The 19,071-nt window shown below is 43.1% G+C and overlaps 1 protein-coding gene across 3 annotated transcripts in view; it reads left to right on the top strand.

Annotated features, from left to right (window-relative positions):
• Positions 1 to 1,517: 1,517 nt before the first annotated feature.
• syt13 (synaptotagmin XIII) overlaps positions 1,518 to 19,071 on the top strand; it is a 32,274-nt gene continuing 14,720 nt past the window's right edge. For all 3 annotated transcript variants that reach the window (XM_063062229.1, XM_063062227.1, XM_063062226.1), the window contains exons 1-3: positions 1,518 to 1,922; positions 15,174 to 15,396; positions 17,630 to 17,764. In XM_063062229.1, coding sequence (XP_062918299.1) covers positions 1,743 to 1,922; positions 15,174 to 15,396; positions 17,630 to 17,764 — 538 coding nt within the window. In that variant the 5' untranslated portion in view covers positions 1,518 to 1,742. The remainder of the gene's footprint in view (positions 1,923 to 15,173; positions 15,397 to 17,629; positions 17,765 to 19,071) is intronic.

The following is a 19,071-nucleotide window of genomic DNA, read 5'->3' as shown; positions in this document are numbered from 1 at the left end:
CAAGAGTCCCTCTTATCATACTAGGGGACCATTCAATAGATGATCAATGTAGGAGAGGTTGGTAGGGAGGAGTGAGGAGAAGGATCAGTGGATGGATTGGATGAGGGAGACTGGGGGAGCTGACGGAATGGTCTGAACGTGGGTCAATGGGGGAGAGGTCTAGTTCAGGATTGGGAGTATATTTGCACCATAGGACTCATATGCAGCAAATCATTTGGCACAACTGTGGTCAAGATGTGTAAATGAGCATTCTGTTTAGTTTCACCCCACTCCCCAGTTTGTTTGCAGAATCCACACAAGAATTCAGAAGTGTGCTGCTGGTGCATAAATGACTGGGTTGCATTTACTAGTTAGTTTTTTGATAAAAGTCCATCAAGCAGGTGCTGTACCTTTGAATTTCTAGCTCAGGCTTTGCTTACTCTGCTGCTTGTGTTGCTGGGACTAAACCAAACATGTTATTTAATAGTCATTTTCCTTCCCATTCCCATCCAACATACTGGAAAAGTTAGGAAATAACTAACTTTTACAGTGATATCTGTAATCTGTCAAGTAGGATGCCGTGCACAATTCTGATTTGATGGAGACAGACATGACAGTATGGAGGAACATCTGGAGAAACTTCTGAAATGCCCGCTTCGCTGCCGCTGCTACTGTGTGGTCCAGAATCTCCAGAGCAGAAGGCCCCAAATCCTCAACTTTGCTTGTTTTGGCGGCCGGGGCGAGGTCGAAGGCACTCAGCAGAGGATAGCGCTCGGGAGGCTGTATCAGAGGGGCTGGTCGGAGGCCTGAACTTTTCGGATGGACGGACTCAGTGTCGGCTGTGGTCGGGTGCTTCCAATGCATCAGCAGTTGTCGGTGCCTGGAGGTTTATGGCAGGGAGTTTCTCCCTTTTGCCGCCTGCTATCGGGAACTCAGGAGTCGATCGGGACTTGAGACTTTTTTTTACCGTGCCCATGGTCTGTTCTTTATCAAATTATGGTATTGCTTTGCACTGCTGTTAACTATATGTTATAATTATGTGGTTCTGTCAGTGTTAGTCTTTGGTTTGTCCTGTTTTCTGTGATATCACTCTGGAGGAACATTGTATCATTTCTTAATGCATGTATGCATTTCTAAATGACAATAAACGAGTACTGAGTGTTCTCATAATCTAACCTTGTGAATCTTCCTTCACTTTCACTACCGGGGCGTAGGAGTTTACCAAATTATTCAGCGTTGGAATAAAAAAGAAGATGCAGCTGCCCAGGAAGGAGTTAATAAACAATAGTCATCAGCTGTACTTTTGTAGTTTGTTCTTTTCTGCTAGTTTTCTCTTCCCTCCTAAATTAATAGATCAACAAACATAATCTTACAATTTATTGAAAATGTGAAAATTACTTGCCATTTAGTAGCGCTTTTTTTGTCAGTAAGTTCATTGTTCTCTGCCTAACCCTAACCGGTCTCCCCAGTTACCTTTTTTATATTACTGCACAAGCTCCACCTCCCTGCTGACATCAAAGCTCTCTCTGTTCCGACTGAAATCGGTCTTAGATCTACACTAAGTGCTGCTGCCTCCACTTCTATTCCACTGCTACTAAAAACTCCAGACTGGCTATCCCCTAGGGGCTCTTCCATAATGTGTTAACTATCTGTTTGAGGACTTCCAGTATAAGTTTTACCTTTGAAGGGTTTGCAGAAGCCAAAGGACGTTGTTTTGAAAGGTCAATGTTCAGCACAGCTGTCCCTGGCCCACGTTGGTGATAATGCTTCTACTGATAGTTCTCGGGGCCACTCTCGGGGTAACTGGTGGTGCTATTGCTACCTGTGCAATGGCCTTCCTCTGCTCCCGTTTTAAGAAGCTGAGAGGGTCCTACATAAATCCGGAGAACAAGTGTCTGGAAAGCACAGCAAAGGAGAGAAATATCCTGCACACGACACAGCAGGTAAGCAAGAGTATATTGCCTGTGACCTTTTGCTGTGCATTCAGGAGTTTACAGGGAACCTGAAGAAGGTATAAACAGGAGGATTAATAGGTTTGCCTAGAGAATTGAGTAATTTTTGAAAATATTTGTGCTACTCTCTTAAGGCTATCTGTGCAATGAACAAAAGATGCACATTAATCAGGGGTGTTTGATATACAGAATGCTGCATGTGGTTTCTCCCTCCTGCTCAGTAACTCTAAGCACCCCTGGGAAAAAGTAATGTAGAGGTTTAAAGTGATGGCTGGATTTTTGATAGAGCCCTGGAAAATACAACAACGTGCCAGCTCAATAAGTTAAAGACATATAGTTTCTTTGTTAAAAGTGTCACAAGCAACATTAAAGTCAAAGAACTAAAGAGGAGCTGCAGAACGTGTAACACATGCCTTGCTGTGACTTTCAAACTTGCCAGACCTTCAGTCATGCCTCAACACTTAACAGTGCCCAGACCCTAAACACTCCTATAACCTTCAGTGAATTCGTCATTCAACAGAGGTGTCACTCCCAGCAACCATTATTAAGTATTTATCCAGACATATAAGTAGCGTGACAACTGGCGACGTCAGTGGCCAGAGATTGCTATAGAATGTGAGAGAAGTTCCAAAGAGAAGGGATAGAATATTAAACATCAAGAGGTATGGAGGTTAAGGAATAACAAAGATAATATGATAATTGAAAAGGCTTTACCTTATCTTCAAAAAATTGCAGTAAGACACAACAAAGCCTCAGAAAAATTACTAATTGTAGCAATTTGTTAAAAAGCACATTCATTTATGGCAGGTGGGTGCAGAACATCTTAAAATATATTTTCTGCACTATATTAAATATTTAAATTATGTTACTAAGTCATGTCTAGGGAATACTTTATCTGAGTGGTTGCTGGGTGGATTGCTTCTCATTGCGCCAAACCAGGAACTTGGATGACCTTCAGCTCATACAGGAGAATGAGGAGGATACAGATGGGATCTACAGGGAGGTAGTCACCCCTAAGTTACTGGGGGCTGGTAGCTAGGAGACTGTAAGGAGAGGAAAACAATCCAGATAGTGCAGAGTACCTCTGTGGCTATTCCCCTCAATAATAAGCATAACACTTTGGATACCGCTGAGAGAGGAGTGAGGAAATGACCTACCAGGGAAAAACAGCAGCCTGGGCTTTGGCACTGAATCTGGATCTGTGGCTCAGAAGGGAGGGGTGACTCGAGGACTATAGTTGTGATAGGGGAGTTAATAGTTAGGGGGCACACAGAAGATTCTGCAGATGTGAAATAGATACCTGAATAGTATGTTGCCTCCCAGGTGCCAGGGTCAGGGACATCTCGGATTGAGTCCATAGCATCCTGCAGGGGGAGAGTGAACAGCTAAAAGTACTGGTACATATTGGTGTCAACAATATAGATGGAAAAAGGGATGAGGTCTTGAAGAGAGAATATAGGGAGCTGGGTAGGAAATTGAAAAGCAGGATCTCAATGGTGGTAATCTCAGGATTGCTGCATGTGCCACGCGCTAGTGAGGGTAAGAACAGGATGATTTGGCAGATGGATGCATGGCTGGAGAATTGGTGGAGGGAGCAGGGTTACAGATTTCTGGAGCTTTGTGATCTCTTCTGGGGAAGATGTAAGCTGAACAAAAAGGACAGGTTACACCTGAAACCAAAGGTGGTGGGGGGGGGGTGCTGGTGGTGGAGAATATCCTCACGGACAGGTTTGCTGGAGCTGTTGGGAGGGTTTAAACTCATTTGGTAGGGGATGGGAACTGGAGTGATGGGGCTGAGGATGGTGCAGTTGGTATACAAGCAGATGCAGGATGTAATGAGATTGTGAGGAAGGACAGGCAAATCATCGGGCAAAATTGTCTTCAGTAGGATGGATTGAAGAGTGTCTTTGGACTAAATGGGGAGGGGGGGTGTTGGTTCAATAGTTTGGAAAAGTGAGGATAAAATAAAGGGAAGGAGAGTGCAGGAGAAGTTACAAAGTCTCCAGAATAAAAAGACAAAGTTTAGAAAGAAATAACAATTTAACCTCCAGTAAAATGGAAACAAAATCAAAAAGGATGATGTATGCAGGACTGAAAAAGGTGCTATATTTGAATGCACGCAGTATATGGAATAAGGTGGATGATCTTGTAGCGCAGTTAGAAACTGCAGGTATGACATTGTGGGCATCACTGACTTATGGCTGAAAGAAGATCCTGGTTGGGAGCTTAACATCCAAGGATACATCTTGTATTGAAAGGACAGGCGGGTAGGCAGAGGGGGTGGAATGGCTCTGTTGGTAAAAAATGAAATCAAATCCTTAGAAAGAAGTGACATAGGATCAGAAGATGTAGAATCTTTGTGGGTAGAGTTAAGAAACTGCTAGTGTAAAAAGACCTGATAGGAGTTATATACAGCCCTCTGAACAATAGACAAGATGTGGGATATAAATTACAATAGGAGATAAAAAAAATACTTAAGGCATGTAATAAGGGCAATGTTACGATAGTCATGGGGAATTTCAATATGCAGGTAGATTGGGAAATTAGGTTGGTGCTGGATTCCAAGAGAGGGAATTTCTAGAATGCCTTTGAGATGGCTTTTTAGAGCAGCTTCTGGTTGAATCCACTAGGAAAAAAGGCAATTCTGGATTGGGTGTTGTGTAATGAGCCAGAGTTGATTAGGGAGCTTAAGATAAAGGAACACCTAGAAGGTCATGATCATAATATGATAGAATTCACCCTGCAGTTTGAGAGGGTGAAGTTAAAATTGGATGTATCATTATTTCAGTGGAGCAAAGGGAATTACAGAGGCAGGAGATAAGAACTGGCCAAAGTTGATTTGAGGCGGACATTAGCAGGGATGATGGCAGAACAGCGACAGCTGGAGTTTCAGGGAGCAGTTCAGAAGGTGTAGAATAGATTCGTTGCAAAGAAAAAGAAGTATTCCAAAGGGAGAATGTGGCAACCATGGCTGACAAGGGAAGTCAAAGACAGCATAAACGTAAAAGAGAGGGCATACAACATAGCAGAAGTTAGTGGGTTGCTAGAGGCTTGGGAAGCTTTTCTAAAACAACATAGCAGAAGTTAGTGGGTTGCTAGAGGCTTGGGAAGCTTTTCTAAAGCAACAGAAAGCAACTAAGAAAGAGCAATAAGGAGTGAAAAGATGAAATATGAAGGTAAGCTAGCCAATAATGTGAAAAGTGACACCAAAAGTTTTTTCAATATAAAGAATAAAAGAGAGGCAAGAGTGGTTATTGGACCACTGGTAAATTATGCTAGTGAGGTAGTAACGGAGGAAAAAGAATTGGTGGTTGAACTTAAGTTTTTTGTATTATTCACTGTGGAAGACATCATCAATATGACAGAAATTTGGGGCAGAAGTGCGTGTAGTTGTTATCACTAAGGAGAATGTGCTTGGGAAACTGAAATGTCTGAAGGCAGGTAAATCACCTGGACCAGATGGACTACACCCCAGGGTTCTGAAAGAGGTAACTGAAGAGATTGTGGAGGCATTTGTAGTGATCTTCCAAGAATAACTAGATTCTAGAATGGTTCTGCAGGACTGGGACAGTGCAAATGTCACTCCACTCTTATTAAAGAGAGGGAAACAAAAGACATGATACTTTAGGCCAATCAGGGTCTCGTCAATGGTTAGTAAGGAGTTGGAATCTATTATTAAGCATGAGGATTCGGGGTACTTGGAGGCACATGATAAAATAGGCTGAAGTCGGTAAGGTTTTTGTGAGGGGAAATCTTGTCTGACAAATCTGTTGAAAATCTTCAAGGAAATTGCAAGCAGGATAGTCAAAGGAGAATCAGTAGATGTTGTCTGCTTCGATTTTCAGAAAGCCTTTGACAAGATGCCACATGTGACGCTACTAAACAAGAGCCTGAGATATTACAGGAAAAATACTAACAAGAATAACATATATAAAAGAGAAAATCACTGTGTAATTTTCTTTACGTTCTTCGTGTCATTTGACCAATATATTCAGTCGTGTTAACACAGGCTTTAAAAAAAACACCATTGCCAGCTGTGCCCCCCCCCCCCGAAAGATACATCCCTTCATTGTTTGAGGGGCTTCCTCACCAGACTTAGCCCTTCAATGTCCAATAGCAGAATCACCCCAGATTGTGGCTGTTCCCCAAGGTGGCTTTGCATTGTCCGCACCATGCTTCATTCACACCATCCATAAACTGCAAACCTAGACCCCATACCGATATCTTCAGAACCAGACTTCACAATGCAATACAGTCACACATAGACGGGTGCAAACACAAATCCATGCAAATAGTGCTGTCTCCATATCCATGTGCTAATATCCCCAGCTTTTTAGTTCCAGGCTATGCCTCTGGGTCTCTATCTTCATCAATGTCATTAGATGCAAATATGCTTGTATGATTCATGAGGATATGCTTGTAAGGTTCTTTGGCTGTCTCCAAGCAAGTGATCTCATTTCCAAACAGGTGAAATCTGTCAGATACAAGATTATGAGCAATTATCCCTCCAACATTTAGTAATATGAGCCAATTTAATGGTTGTTACTGCGAAGTCTGGCATTTTATTTCTATGAAAAAGGAACTTAATATTTGTAAAACTTCTAATTGCCTCAACTTAGTGTGTAATGGTGAAATTTGCCTCTAAGCATAAACTGGCTTGAACACAGATCTAATTTGCTGGACCAAAGGCTTAAGCCACACTGGGGAATTATGCTTCATGTTCTTATTAGGAGCCAAAGTCTGATGTCTTCTCTGTGCTCAATATCAACATCAGAGGCAGTCATTAATGAATACAACCATCTCCAGGACAAACAACTCCCACAACCTAAATGTCCTGCCACTGACATTCAAGTATTTTGAGAAGAACAGCAAAATAAATTGGAGTGAAGCACAGTGGGCAGCTGCTCAATTATCATCCACATTCCCTAAATATCAAAAGGTAAAATTATCCTCATTAGACCATGAGATATAGGAGCAGAATTCGGCCATCCGGCCCATCGGGTCTGCTATATCATTCGATCATGGCTGATTATTATCCCTCTCAACTCCATTTTTCTGCCTTTGCCCTGCTAACCTTTTAGAACCTGATTAGTCAAGGATTTATTACCACTGCTTTAAATGTACCCAATGACTTGGCCTCCACAGCCATCTGCGTCAATGAATTCCACAGGCTCACCACCCTCTGGCAAAAGACATTCCTCTTCATCTCTGTTCTAAAAGGACGTCCTTGTATTTTGAGTCTGTGCCCTAGACTCTCCCACTATTGGAAACTATCTCTCCATCTTTCTATCTAGACCTTTCAATTATATTATTTTACTCTATGCAGTTTTGCTTTTCTCTCTGTTAATATTTCACCCTTTCTCTTGTAACTTTTGCTCCTCCCTGCTATCTTTTCCTCTCTCACTGGCCTTTACTGTGCTGTTCTATGTCTTGGGAATCTGGTTATATTGTATAAAGAATGATTAAGCAGAAGAGCCTATGCTCTCTGGAGTTTAGCGAACATTGAGTCATACAAAATTCTGATAGGGCTTCTTATTCCCGAGGCAAAGCTCACGTTTCTCCTGATTTGGGATGTTAAAGTCTGAAAATAGAGGGTCTTCCATCCAGGATTAAGTTGGGGTGAAAGTTCTTCATCCAGAGGGTAGTGAGCCTTTGGAATTCTCTACACAAGAGGGCCATAAAGGATTAGACTTTGAGTTGGTCTATAACAGAGTTAGTACATTTTTAGATATGAAGCAAATCAAGGGATATTTCAGGGAAATGGGTGAACATTTGAGAGACAAATTTCTTTGAGGGGGAGTGTGTGGGATGACTGTGATTATCGCAGTCAATTGCCACTGCAGCCTCAGTGATCTGACAGCGAGGATGTCAATAGACTTTCAACTGCACATGTCCTTTGTGGAAACTCCATCACCACTCTTGCCCCACAATATTCCTGTCCACTGTGGATGCTGTAAAGATCCCCATCACCCACCAGCCATTTTTACCTTAGGCACACTCATCCTCCTCCATCTCATTCACACTATCTATATTCACATCAGGTGGCACACACCTGTCCTTGCCCCATGTGCAGTTCTTAGCCTCCCCTTCTTCCAACACAATGTGTGACATCCCACCATCCCTTCTTCCCATCTCCACCCCGCCACCATCATTCACTGTCATCCACCGTGCCTGGTTCTCAGTGCCTCTGCTCATGGGCTAGAAGGTGTATTGATTAGCACCAGGCTTCCAAACACAAAATGCATCAGAATTCGTCTTACCTGATGTGGATCATTGCCATGTGAAATTGTACCTGTTGTGAATATTGACTGGACGTATCCACGTACCATCTGTTTTAACATGTTCAACATTTTCCTGACATAATCTTGTCACAGTTTGTATCATGCATTTTTCAAGCCTTCCTGACAAAAACTGGAGCTTAAGGGTACAACTTACAATCATCATTGGACATCTGCAATATAGTTAGATGTATTGTTAGTTTCTTTTCTTTCTACATAAATGGTCAGGAAGCATAACTAGGTTAAGAATCGGCTGTAGGTTTCCAGTGTACCTCACACAGCTAACAGAAAGCATTTAGCTGTTGAGATACTCGGACAATGGGTATCTCTGTTGCCGTACCATTGGCAGCAATGGAGTTGTTATTGTTGGCCATGTCTAGTTATTCTGAGTGCTGCAGAGAAATTTCAAGCAGGTATGGATAGTATAAGTGAAATGGTGATGATGTGGCAGATGGAATATAATATTCAGCGCTCTGGGGCGGGGTGCTGGTGTGGTCAACAGCACACTTCATTGGTGTCAGGAGTGGGATTAGAAATTAATGACAAGATTGAAGAGCTATGACATCAGTTGGAGCACCTTAAGACCCAAAGAATAAGTCGAGGGACCAAGCAGTCTGCCCCCACTGCATCCCCGGGCTGGGCTCCCAAAGACAGGACACTGATGCAGAGGAGAACCTGGAAGCAGAGCATCATGCCTTCCCAAGAAACTCCGATGGGGTCAGTGTACCCAGGCTCCTCCACCCAGGGGACATGGCAGAGTGCATCATCCACCTCCCTCGTGGCCTGCACCAGGGAACCCAAGACTCCACAGCCATGGGAGGATGGGCAACATGGCAGGCACCACTGACACACCAAAGCAAGAGGAAGACCAATAATTAACGTGGTAAGGTCCAACCTGAAGCTCCCCAGTTACAATGGTGCCAGCCGCTTGGAGTCTTACCTGATGCAGGTCAAACTTGCTGCATGGCACAATGGGTGGAGCCCTACCGAGACGGCAGGGCACCTTGCCTTGGTGCTGGGGGGGCCCTCCTTGATCTAAGGCCAGCTGAGCAGCATCATTACAGAGTCGCCGCATGGCCGACCATTTTCGGGTCGCAAGAACATTGGGCAAGCTGCGCGAACACTTCTATTGGCCTGGGTACAGGCAGGACGTGGAGCTGTTTTATGTATTGCTGCAACGTCTGCACATCCCAGAAGGGACTGAGCTGCCCGTCTAGGGTGCCAATGTAGTATCATCTGGTTGGGGCCCCAGAATGGATCTGCTGTCCCTCTCGGAAGAAGGGACTAATCCCCCAAGCTCGGAGCCACTGGAAGAGCGTTGGGGTTTCCTGAGCAACAGAGAGCACTCGTGCTGCACTGGGACTAGCTGGCACTGTATTAGCTTTTGGCTACCACCAGCCCAGTGAGGCCGAAGGAAAGAAGTGACACTCTGGGTGTCCTGCCTCTTGCCTCATAAATAATGCCTCACGTGAGGGAGTTTGGACTTTGTTGTGGATTCTAGGGTTCTCAAGGACAGCTGACCCCACAGGTGGGTGCAGTGTATCCCTCCAGCATTCCTAGTGGCCAGCACTATTTATTTTCTTGTTTTAAAATGTTTTCCTGGTGGGATGTTCAAGTTCATTTATTGTTACCTTTTAGCTAGGGTTATAGAAGTTATTTGCATGTGTGGTTGTGGGTTCATCCTGACTGTAACCGGAGTATGTGACCATCACCTCCCCATCTGTATGTGACTGAGAGGGTTCTCTCCCTGGGTCATAGAGCCTGGTCTGTTTTGTGCTTGTCGCAATAAAACCTGCAGCTGAGCGAAATGAGCTTCTCGTCTGTCATCATGGACCAATTGCTTGCCACAACATGGAAAATATCTTGGTAGAAAAAAAATTGAAAAGCAAAGTATTTTTACAGTGTTGAGAGATTGTAAGGTGTAGGCATTCAAAGGAACCAAGGTGTACTGAAAACTAATGTGAGGGTAAAGCTGGAAATCAAAAAGACAAATGATACGCTGGGCTTTAGTGCAAAGAATTTGAGTACAAGAGTAAAGTTGACTTATTGCAAACATATACAGGGTTGTGGTGAGGCAATGCCTCAAATATTGTGTGCAGTTCTAGTCCTCCTACCTAAGGAAGGATATAAACAGAGTACAGTGAAGATTCACCACATAGAGTTTGGGATAGGGGTTTGGTTTGAGGAGAGACTAATGAGACTGGACAATACACTCTAGTGTTTGGAAGAATAACAAGTGTTCCTCATTAAGACATAGAAAGTTGTTACAGAAATCAAGGTAGATGCAGGATTGATATTCCCCTCATTGGGGTGTCTTGACCCAAGAGTTAAACTAGGACAGACTTTCAAGACTGAGATACAAAGAGGACAGTAGTAAAACTTTGAAATTCTCTAAGGAGCCAGTGGAAGCCCAGTCCCTGAGTAAGTATTCAGATCAATAGAGTTGGATCTTGAAGAGAATCGCAGGACACAGACGAAGTTCAGAAAGCATTGTTGAGGTAAAAGGTTAGTGCTGACCTTACTGAATTCAGTTGGCAGGCTGAATGAGCTACACCTGCTACTATTTCCCTATGCTTGCTAACCAGACAAGGTCCTGTTTTACCACTTCACTCTGAGTGAAAACAACTCAAACACTAATTGAAACATCATTTCCCCAGTTTCACTCTATATCATGGATGGCCTGAATGGCCTTTGCAGATAACTGCAGCGGTGATTTAAGGAATCAAGAATTATGAAATCTAATTCCTTGGCAATTATCTACCTACCACTACACACCCCAGCTCTGTTGGCATTGCCTCCCACTGTCCTCACTCATCATAGGGACTACCTCCACCACACACACACTCATCATGAATCCCACCACTGTGGGTGCTCTCCTTACTCAATTATGATACTACCTCCTGTCCTTACCAACTGCTTTCAGGGAAAAATACCGTCTATGAATTCTGTTCCCCCACCCTCTCTTCCCTTTATTTTTATCCACTGTAAGTTCCTCCCACTTCACTGCTCCTATCTTTACCTCATGCTGGTTCCTCCCACCTCACTTCTGCTCATCTTTCCAGCCTCCATTTGTCACCTATATTGTGTTCTCATTACTCTGCCTTTACTGCCCATAGAAACACAGAAACATGGAAAGCCTACAGCACAATACAGGCCCTTTGGCCCACAAAGCTGTGCTGAACGTGTCCTTACTTTAGAAATTACCTAGGGTTACCCATAGCCCTCTATTTTTCTCAGCTCCATGTACCTATCCAGGAGTCTCTAAAGAGACCCTATTGTATCCGCCTCCACCACCATCACTGGCAGCCCATTCCATGCACTCACCACTCTCTGTGTAAAAAAAACTTACCCCTGACATCTCTGTACCTGCTTCCAAGCACCTTAAAACTGTGCCCTCTGGTGTTAGTCATTTCAGCCCTGGGAAAAAGCCTCTGACTATCCACACGATCAATGCCTCTCATCATCCTATACACCTCCCTCAGGTCACCTCTCATCCTCCGTTGCTGCAAAGAGAAAAGGCCAAGTTCACTCAACCTATTCTCATAAGGCATGCTCCCCAATCCAGGCAACATCCTTGTAAATCTCCTCTGCACCCTTTCTATGGTTTCCACATCCTTCCTGTAGTGAGGCAACCAGAACTGAGCATAGCACTCCAAGTGGGGTCTATATAGAACCAGGGTCCTGTATAGCTGCAACATTACCTCTCAGCTCCTAAACTCAATACCATGATTGATGAAGGCCAATGAACCATAATGCCTTCTAACCACAGAGTCAACCTGCGCAACAGCTTTGAGTGTCCTATGAATTCAGACCCCAAGATCCCTCTGGTCCTTCACACTGCCAGGATCATCACACTATCATTAATACTATATTCTGCCATCATATTTGACCTACCAAAATGAACCACCTCACACTTACCTGGGTTGAACTTCATCTGCCACTTCTCAGCCCAGTTTTGCATCTTATTGATGTCCTGCTGTAACCTCTGACAGCCCTCCACACTATCTACAACACCCCCAGCCTTTGTGTCATCAGCAAATTTACTAACCCAGCCCTCCACTGCCTCATCCAGGTCATTTATAAAAATCACGAAGAGTAGGGATCCCAGAACAGATCCCTGAGGCACACCACTGGTCATTGACCTCCATGCAGAATATGACCTGTCTACAACCACTCTTTGCCTTCTGTTGGCAAGCCAATTCTGGATCCACAAAACAAGGTCCCCTTGGATCCCATGCCTCCTTACTTTCTCAGTAAGCCTTGCATGGGGTACCTTATCAAATGCCTTGCTGAAATCCATATACATTACATCTACTGCTCTACCTTCATCAATGTGTTTCGTCACATCCTCAAAAAATTCAGTCAGGCTCGTAAGGCACGACCTGCTTTTGACAAAGCCATGCTGACTATTCCTAATCATATTATGCCTCTCCAAATGTTCATAAACCCTGCCTCTCAGGATCTTTTCCATCTAATTACCAACCACTGAAGTAAGGCTCACTGGTCTATAATTTCCTGGACTATCTCTACTCCCTTTCTTGAATAAGGGAACAACATCTGCAACCCTCCAATCCTCCAGAACCTCCCCCATCCCCATTGATGATGCAAATATCATCGACAGAGGCTCAGCAATCTTCTCCCTAGCCTCCCACAGTAGCCTGGGGTACATCTCATCTGGTCCCGGTGACTTATCCAACTTAATGCTTTCCAAAAGCTCCAGCACATCCTCTTTCTTAATATCTATATGCTCAAGCTTTTCTGTCCGCTGTAAGTCGTCCCTGCAATCGCCAAGATCCTTTTCTGTAGTGAATACTGAAGCAAATTATTCATTAAGTACCTCTGCTATCTCCTCCGGTTCCATACACACTTTTCCACCGTCACATTTGAGTGGTCCTATTCTTTCATGTCTTATCCTCTTACTCTTCACATACTTGTAGAATGCCTTGGGGTTTTCCTTAATCCTGTCCGCCAAGGCCTTCTCATGGCTCCTTCTGGCCCTCTTAATTTCATTCTTAAGCTCCTTCCTGTTAGCCTTATTATCTTCTAGATCTCTATCATTACCAAGTTTTTTGAAGCTTTTGTAAGCTTTTCTTTTCTTCTTGACTAGATTTGCAACAGCCTTTGTACACCACAGTTCCTCTACCCTACCATCCTTTCCCTGTCTCATTGGAACGTACCTATGCAGAACTCCACTCAAATATCCCCTGAACATTTGCCACATTTCTTCCGTACATTTCCCTGAGAACATCTGTTCCCAATTTATGCTTCCAAGTTTCTGCCTGATAACCTCATATTTCCCCTTACTCCAATTAAACGCTTTCCTAACTTTTCTGTTCCTATCCCTTTCCAATGCTATGGTAAAGGAGATAGAATTGTGATCACTATCTCCAAAATTCTCTCTCACTGAGAGATCTGTCACCTGACCAGGTTCATTTCCCAATACCAAATCAAGTACAGCCTCTCCTCTTGTAGGCTTATCTACACACTGTATTAAGAAACCTTCCTGAGCACACCAAATAAGCACCACGCCATCTAAACCCCTCACTCTAGGGAGATGTCAATCAATATTTGGGAAGTTAAAATCTCCCACCACGACAACCCTGTTATTATTACACCTTTCCAGAATCTGTCTCCCTATCTGCTCCTTGATGTCCCTGTTACTATTGGGTGGTCTATAAAAAAAACACCCAGTAGAATTATTGACCCCTTCCTGTTCCTAACTTCCACCCACAGAACTCCGTAGACAATCCCTCCATGACTTCCCCCTTTTCTGCAGCTGTGACACTATCTCTGATCAGCAGTCCACGCCCCCACCTCTTTTGCCTCCCTGCCTGTCCTTTCTGAAACATCTAAAGTCTGGCACTCGAAGTAAGCATTCCTGTCCCTGAGCCATCCAAGTCTGTGTAATGGCCACTACGTCATAGCTCCAAGTACTGATCTATGCTCTAAACTCATCCGCTTTGTCCATAATACACCTTGCATTAAAACAGACACATCTCAAACCATCAGTCTGAGTGTGTCCCTTCTCTATCACCTGCCTATCCTCCTTCTCACACTGTCTACAAGCTTTCTCTATTTATGAGCCAACTGCCCCTTCCTCCGTCTCTTCAGTTCGGTTCCCACCCCCCCCAGCAATTCTAGTTTAAACTCTTCCCCAGTAGCCTTAGCAAACCTCCCCGCCAGGATATTGGTCCCCCTCGGGTTCTAGTGCAACCCATCCTTTTTGTACAGGTCACGCCTGTCCCAAAAGAGGTCCCAGTGATCCAGAAACGTATGCCACATTAAGTAGCGGTAAGTAGAATGCTACTACACTTAGGGCTTCGGAGTTTGAGTTCAATTCCGATAATGAGTTTGTCTGCCAACCCCGTGATAGCTGGGTTTCCTCCGGGTGCTCAGTTTCCTCCCACAGTCCAAAGACTTACTGCTTAGTAGGTTAATTGGTCATTGTAAATTGTTCTGTGATTAGGCTAGGGTTAAATAGGTGAGTCGCTGGGCTGTGCGGCTGACTGGGGCCACAAGGGCCCATTCCGTGTTGTATCTCTAAATAAAGAGTAATTTACAGGTGCACATTACCAGATATTCTTACTGACAGTGAACAATTTCTCTCAACCCTCCTGCCTTCCTTCCTCGCAACCTTACTTGATGTGAATAGTTACTGCACTGATTTACTCCATCATTCTTGGCTGAAACTCTGTGACCTTCCCAGTTACTGCTCTATCCAATTTCCCATGGTTTTCATCCTGAATCTGGTGGTCCATCGCTCTGCATTCAATGGTTCCCCATTCTGCATCAAATAGTTTTACACCCTATACAGTGGAATCATGAGCAGAGTAGAGAAAAAGGTTGGCAAAGAATTGCCTGAAGAAAAATCATGAATATGTGGCATAATATCCAAATATTACAGTGTATCAGTGCATTCTAAAAGGACCCAAATAAAGCTCATGGTTTTCAATTGCTGTCACAGTTTAGAGTGAAGAAGACAATGGAGACAGTCCAGCCAAGGACCAGGTTAGCAACACCTAAAATCTATGGTCCCAAACCAATGAAAACCTTCCCAGAGTTCATCAATTATCCAGACTGCTCCTTAGAAAGGATGGATGAATGTCTGCCAGCTAGAGCAGAGAAGACCCACATCTCCAGTTTAATTGTGAATTCATCTGAAGATCTGTTTGTTTTTTCCAGGAACGGTAAGGAAGCAGGTGAAACATTCCATATTTTAACACATTGCAATGATTGAAAACACATGGCCCTTTATGCTTATGGTGAGGACTACAAAAACAATCTGTTTGCTGCACTGTAGCAAGCATACAGCCACCCTATTCATGGTTAAAGATGTATACAGCTATGACACAAAGTTCCAATAAGTTCTGGGGTATGGTATAAGTGGATGAAACATTTTTTTAGAAACTGAAACAGTGACGTGCGCAGCTTTTAAAAATGTATTATGTGAGTCATTATTCCACCAACTCCCCTTTTGAAAATTAAGATTGTTCAATGTGGCATGGTGCCTCTCTGCTGGCTTGCTTGGTGTAAGTCCGGAAAAGCTGCAGTAATTACTCCCTCTTCCACCTTCATTCTTTTCCATTTCCCCATTCTTGCTCCCATCTTATCGCTTCCCTTCTCCTCACCCCCATCACCTCTCTCTGGTGCCCCTTCTCCTTCCCTTTCTCTCATGGTCCACTCTCCTCTCCTATCAGATTCCTCCTTCTTCAGCCCTTTAACTTATCCACCTGTCACCTCCCGGCTTCTCATTCCATGCCCCCTCCCCCACCCACTCACCTGGCTTCACCTATCACCTGCCAAATTGTTCTCCTTCCCCTTCCCCTATTTCTTATTCTGGCTTCTTCTCCTTTCCTTTCCAGTCCTGATGAAAGGGTTTCAGCCTGAAATGTCGACTGCTTAATCCGCTCCATAGATGCTGCCTGACCTGCTGAGTTCCTCTAGCATTTTGTGCATTGCTCTGAATTTCTAGCATCTGTAAAAGAGCTATGATAAGATGGATTTCAGGAGGGAGAGATGATAATGCAAGAAACAGGGGAGGTTAGGCAACATTTAGGTCTTGAGCTGTGTGAACTACTGAATAACTATCTAAAATGCAAAACTGTATTAAATCTACAAGATTGTTAATGCGGTTAGTTGAGGGATGAAAGGTTATTCCTCCAACGTACATTGAGCTCCTTTGCAATAGAGTGCTAGAGAGATCATAGGATGGAAGATTTAACAAGAATGACAACTGATAGCTCAGGGTAATGTCTGTAAAGTTAATAGAGATGTTCCATAGAGCCGACACTTCATCTACACATGGCCTTCTTAATTTCGAGGACACCAAGTGATGAGTTGTAACTAGTTTACTAAATCCACAGATGTACAAGGAAATTGTTGTTTCACCTGGAAAGAGTAGTTCTTAGTCTCTATAAAGATAAGGATGAGGTAAAAGAGCAGGCTTTCATCTCCTTCACTTGAATAGGAAGGTATCATGTTAAGGGATGTGCGTTTGGGAGAGGTTGCAAAGTAAAGGATGTGCAGAGGGAATTATCTCTTTGGAATGTAGACAGGTTAAAGGATGGTGGCATTATAATGGAGTTGTGGAATTTGCAGAGGATGAGCACTTGAATGTGTGAAGCTAATCAGTGGAAAGTTAGGGGTAGAAAAGACAATCAGGTTTCTAGGAGGGTGGTTTATGAGTATGGGCAGAAGTACAAGAAAGTTTTGATATTACTTTACAGTGTATTGGTTATAACAATGACAGGTGAAGAGAAAGAAGAGAGTATGTAGGGAAAAGAAGTTAAATTAGACCTACTAGTGAAGGAGCCTTTGGTGTTCAGGGTATGAGATTACCACATTAACCAGAATACTTTTGGCTTCAGTATAATGTTACTGTAACCTCAGAATCTTCCAATTATATGGCTAGAGAAGCGATCCAACCAATCAGTTTAGATAGTTTCTTAAGGGATATTTTTCTACCTTTGTGAATCTTGAATCTTCTGATAATTAGGGCATTTTTTTTACAAAAATTGTGCTGTCAACTCAGATGGAACCATCTAATATTTAGATATAACTGAATCTTTAGGTCAATTGGGTGTCAAGTCAGAAGGATAAACTATGTATTTTTACATAATAGAAAAAATACTGCAAATGTAGGAAATCTGAAAAGAAAACAGATATTGGAAACTCTAAGCAGGTTAGGCAACATAGAGCACTTCACATGATATTAGGGCCTGATATAGCACCTAAGAGAAAATTAGTCAGTTCTTATGAGATTACAGTTCCATCTGTAGGAACTCACAAGATAAAGCAATATTTGGAGATAGTTTCATGTGGAAAAGCTGCTGCTGGTGGGAAGATCTATGATTTAGACCTTCAGCTCATGGTTTGCCAAGTCGTCGCTGATGACTATTCCTTCTTTCTGTTTAACATCAGCTCCCGGTGATGCTGTGCCTCTGTCAGATGACATGCAGAGTGAAGTATCTGAGGATTCGATGGAAGATGTGAAGCTGCATTATGGAATTCAATACAACCGCTATAAGTCGGAACTTTATCTCACCATTATTGAAGGTAAAGTTGGTTCAGTATCATTAAGAGTGCAGTGCAAAGGAGGTTGGTTGGTGTTAATGAAGGTTCAGTGCAAAGGAGAAGATTGGCATTAAAGATATAAGTAATAATGATTTGATTTCAATATAATTTATTGCATAGGCAATCATACCTAGGGTATAAATGCCTTGAAAATTAGCCTTTTTTATAAGAGCCATGTTTTATTCCATCATTACTCATGTTAAGGTTCTTACAATGATACAATAATATGCACTAACATGACCTGAACATTAGGCTCAGGAGGATATCATCACACTACCTGTCAGAAAAGTTGGAACACATATTTAGATAATCATGGTCATACAATGCAATCTATTTAGTCCCCTACACCCACAAATTATAATATAAAAGATACTTCTCTAAAATATATTCTTTCCCCTTCTTTAGATTTTGCTCTCCTAGTCAGTACCTATGCACAACACAATAGTACCTGGTCTCTTTCCCTTCACTGTGGCTGAGGAAACGTCCTGGCCATTCAAAGTAAATTTATTATAAAAGTACATACCACCCTGAGAAAGACAATGGCATCAAGTTTGTCCATGGTAAATTTCAATCATTGCTTCCACGCAGAGTTTAATAGTAAAGAGCTAATCCAAGATAATTTCCTATGAAAAATATATTTTTGGCTAATATTTCAGAGCAGGTGTGATGAAGCCTCCAAACACAGTGAATTTGGTGTTTGTGATTTATCATTAGGGAATAGGAATATTATAATTACTTAGGCAAAATTTCCTATTCCACCTCAAATTCAGCTACAGAAATTACAATCTCCCACTCTTTGCCCCACCCTCATTCCCCAATACTTCAGTTTCTGGTTTCTTTAACTTCCAACCTTTGATATTGTCAATGCAGTGAAGAACCATTTGTGACAGGGAAAGCTCAAATACCTCCACCCACAATACTTTGTGGTGGTTAAGGGTAGCCCAATGACTTTTCCTTTCAATTTCTCACAGGATTCTGCAGAAAGGAAAGCAAGAAATAGGGACAGGTGGTCTCTTACTTTCAGATTTCCAAAGTGCTGTTCAACCAGTAATGTACTCTTGAAATTGAACCACTAATTCGAGGGCACATGGCCAAGTGGTTAAGGCATTCGACTAGCAACCTGAAGGTCGTGAGTTCGAGCCCCAGCTGAGGCAGCGTGTTGTATCCTTGAGCAAGGCACTTAACCACACGGTGCTCTGCGACAACACTGGTACCAAGCTGTATCAGCCCTTGCCCTTCCCTTGGACAATGTTGGTGTCGTGGAGAGGGGAGACTTGCAGCATGGGCAA

This window comes from Mobula hypostoma, chromosome 11 (genome assembly GCF_963921235.1).
Source record: "Mobula hypostoma chromosome 11, sMobHyp1.1, whole genome shotgun sequence".
NCBI lineage: Eukaryota > Metazoa > Chordata > Chondrichthyes > Myliobatiformes > Myliobatidae > Mobula > Mobula hypostoma.
Note: the sequence above shows the minus strand (reverse complement) of the source record. Positions and strands in the feature narration are given on the sequence as shown.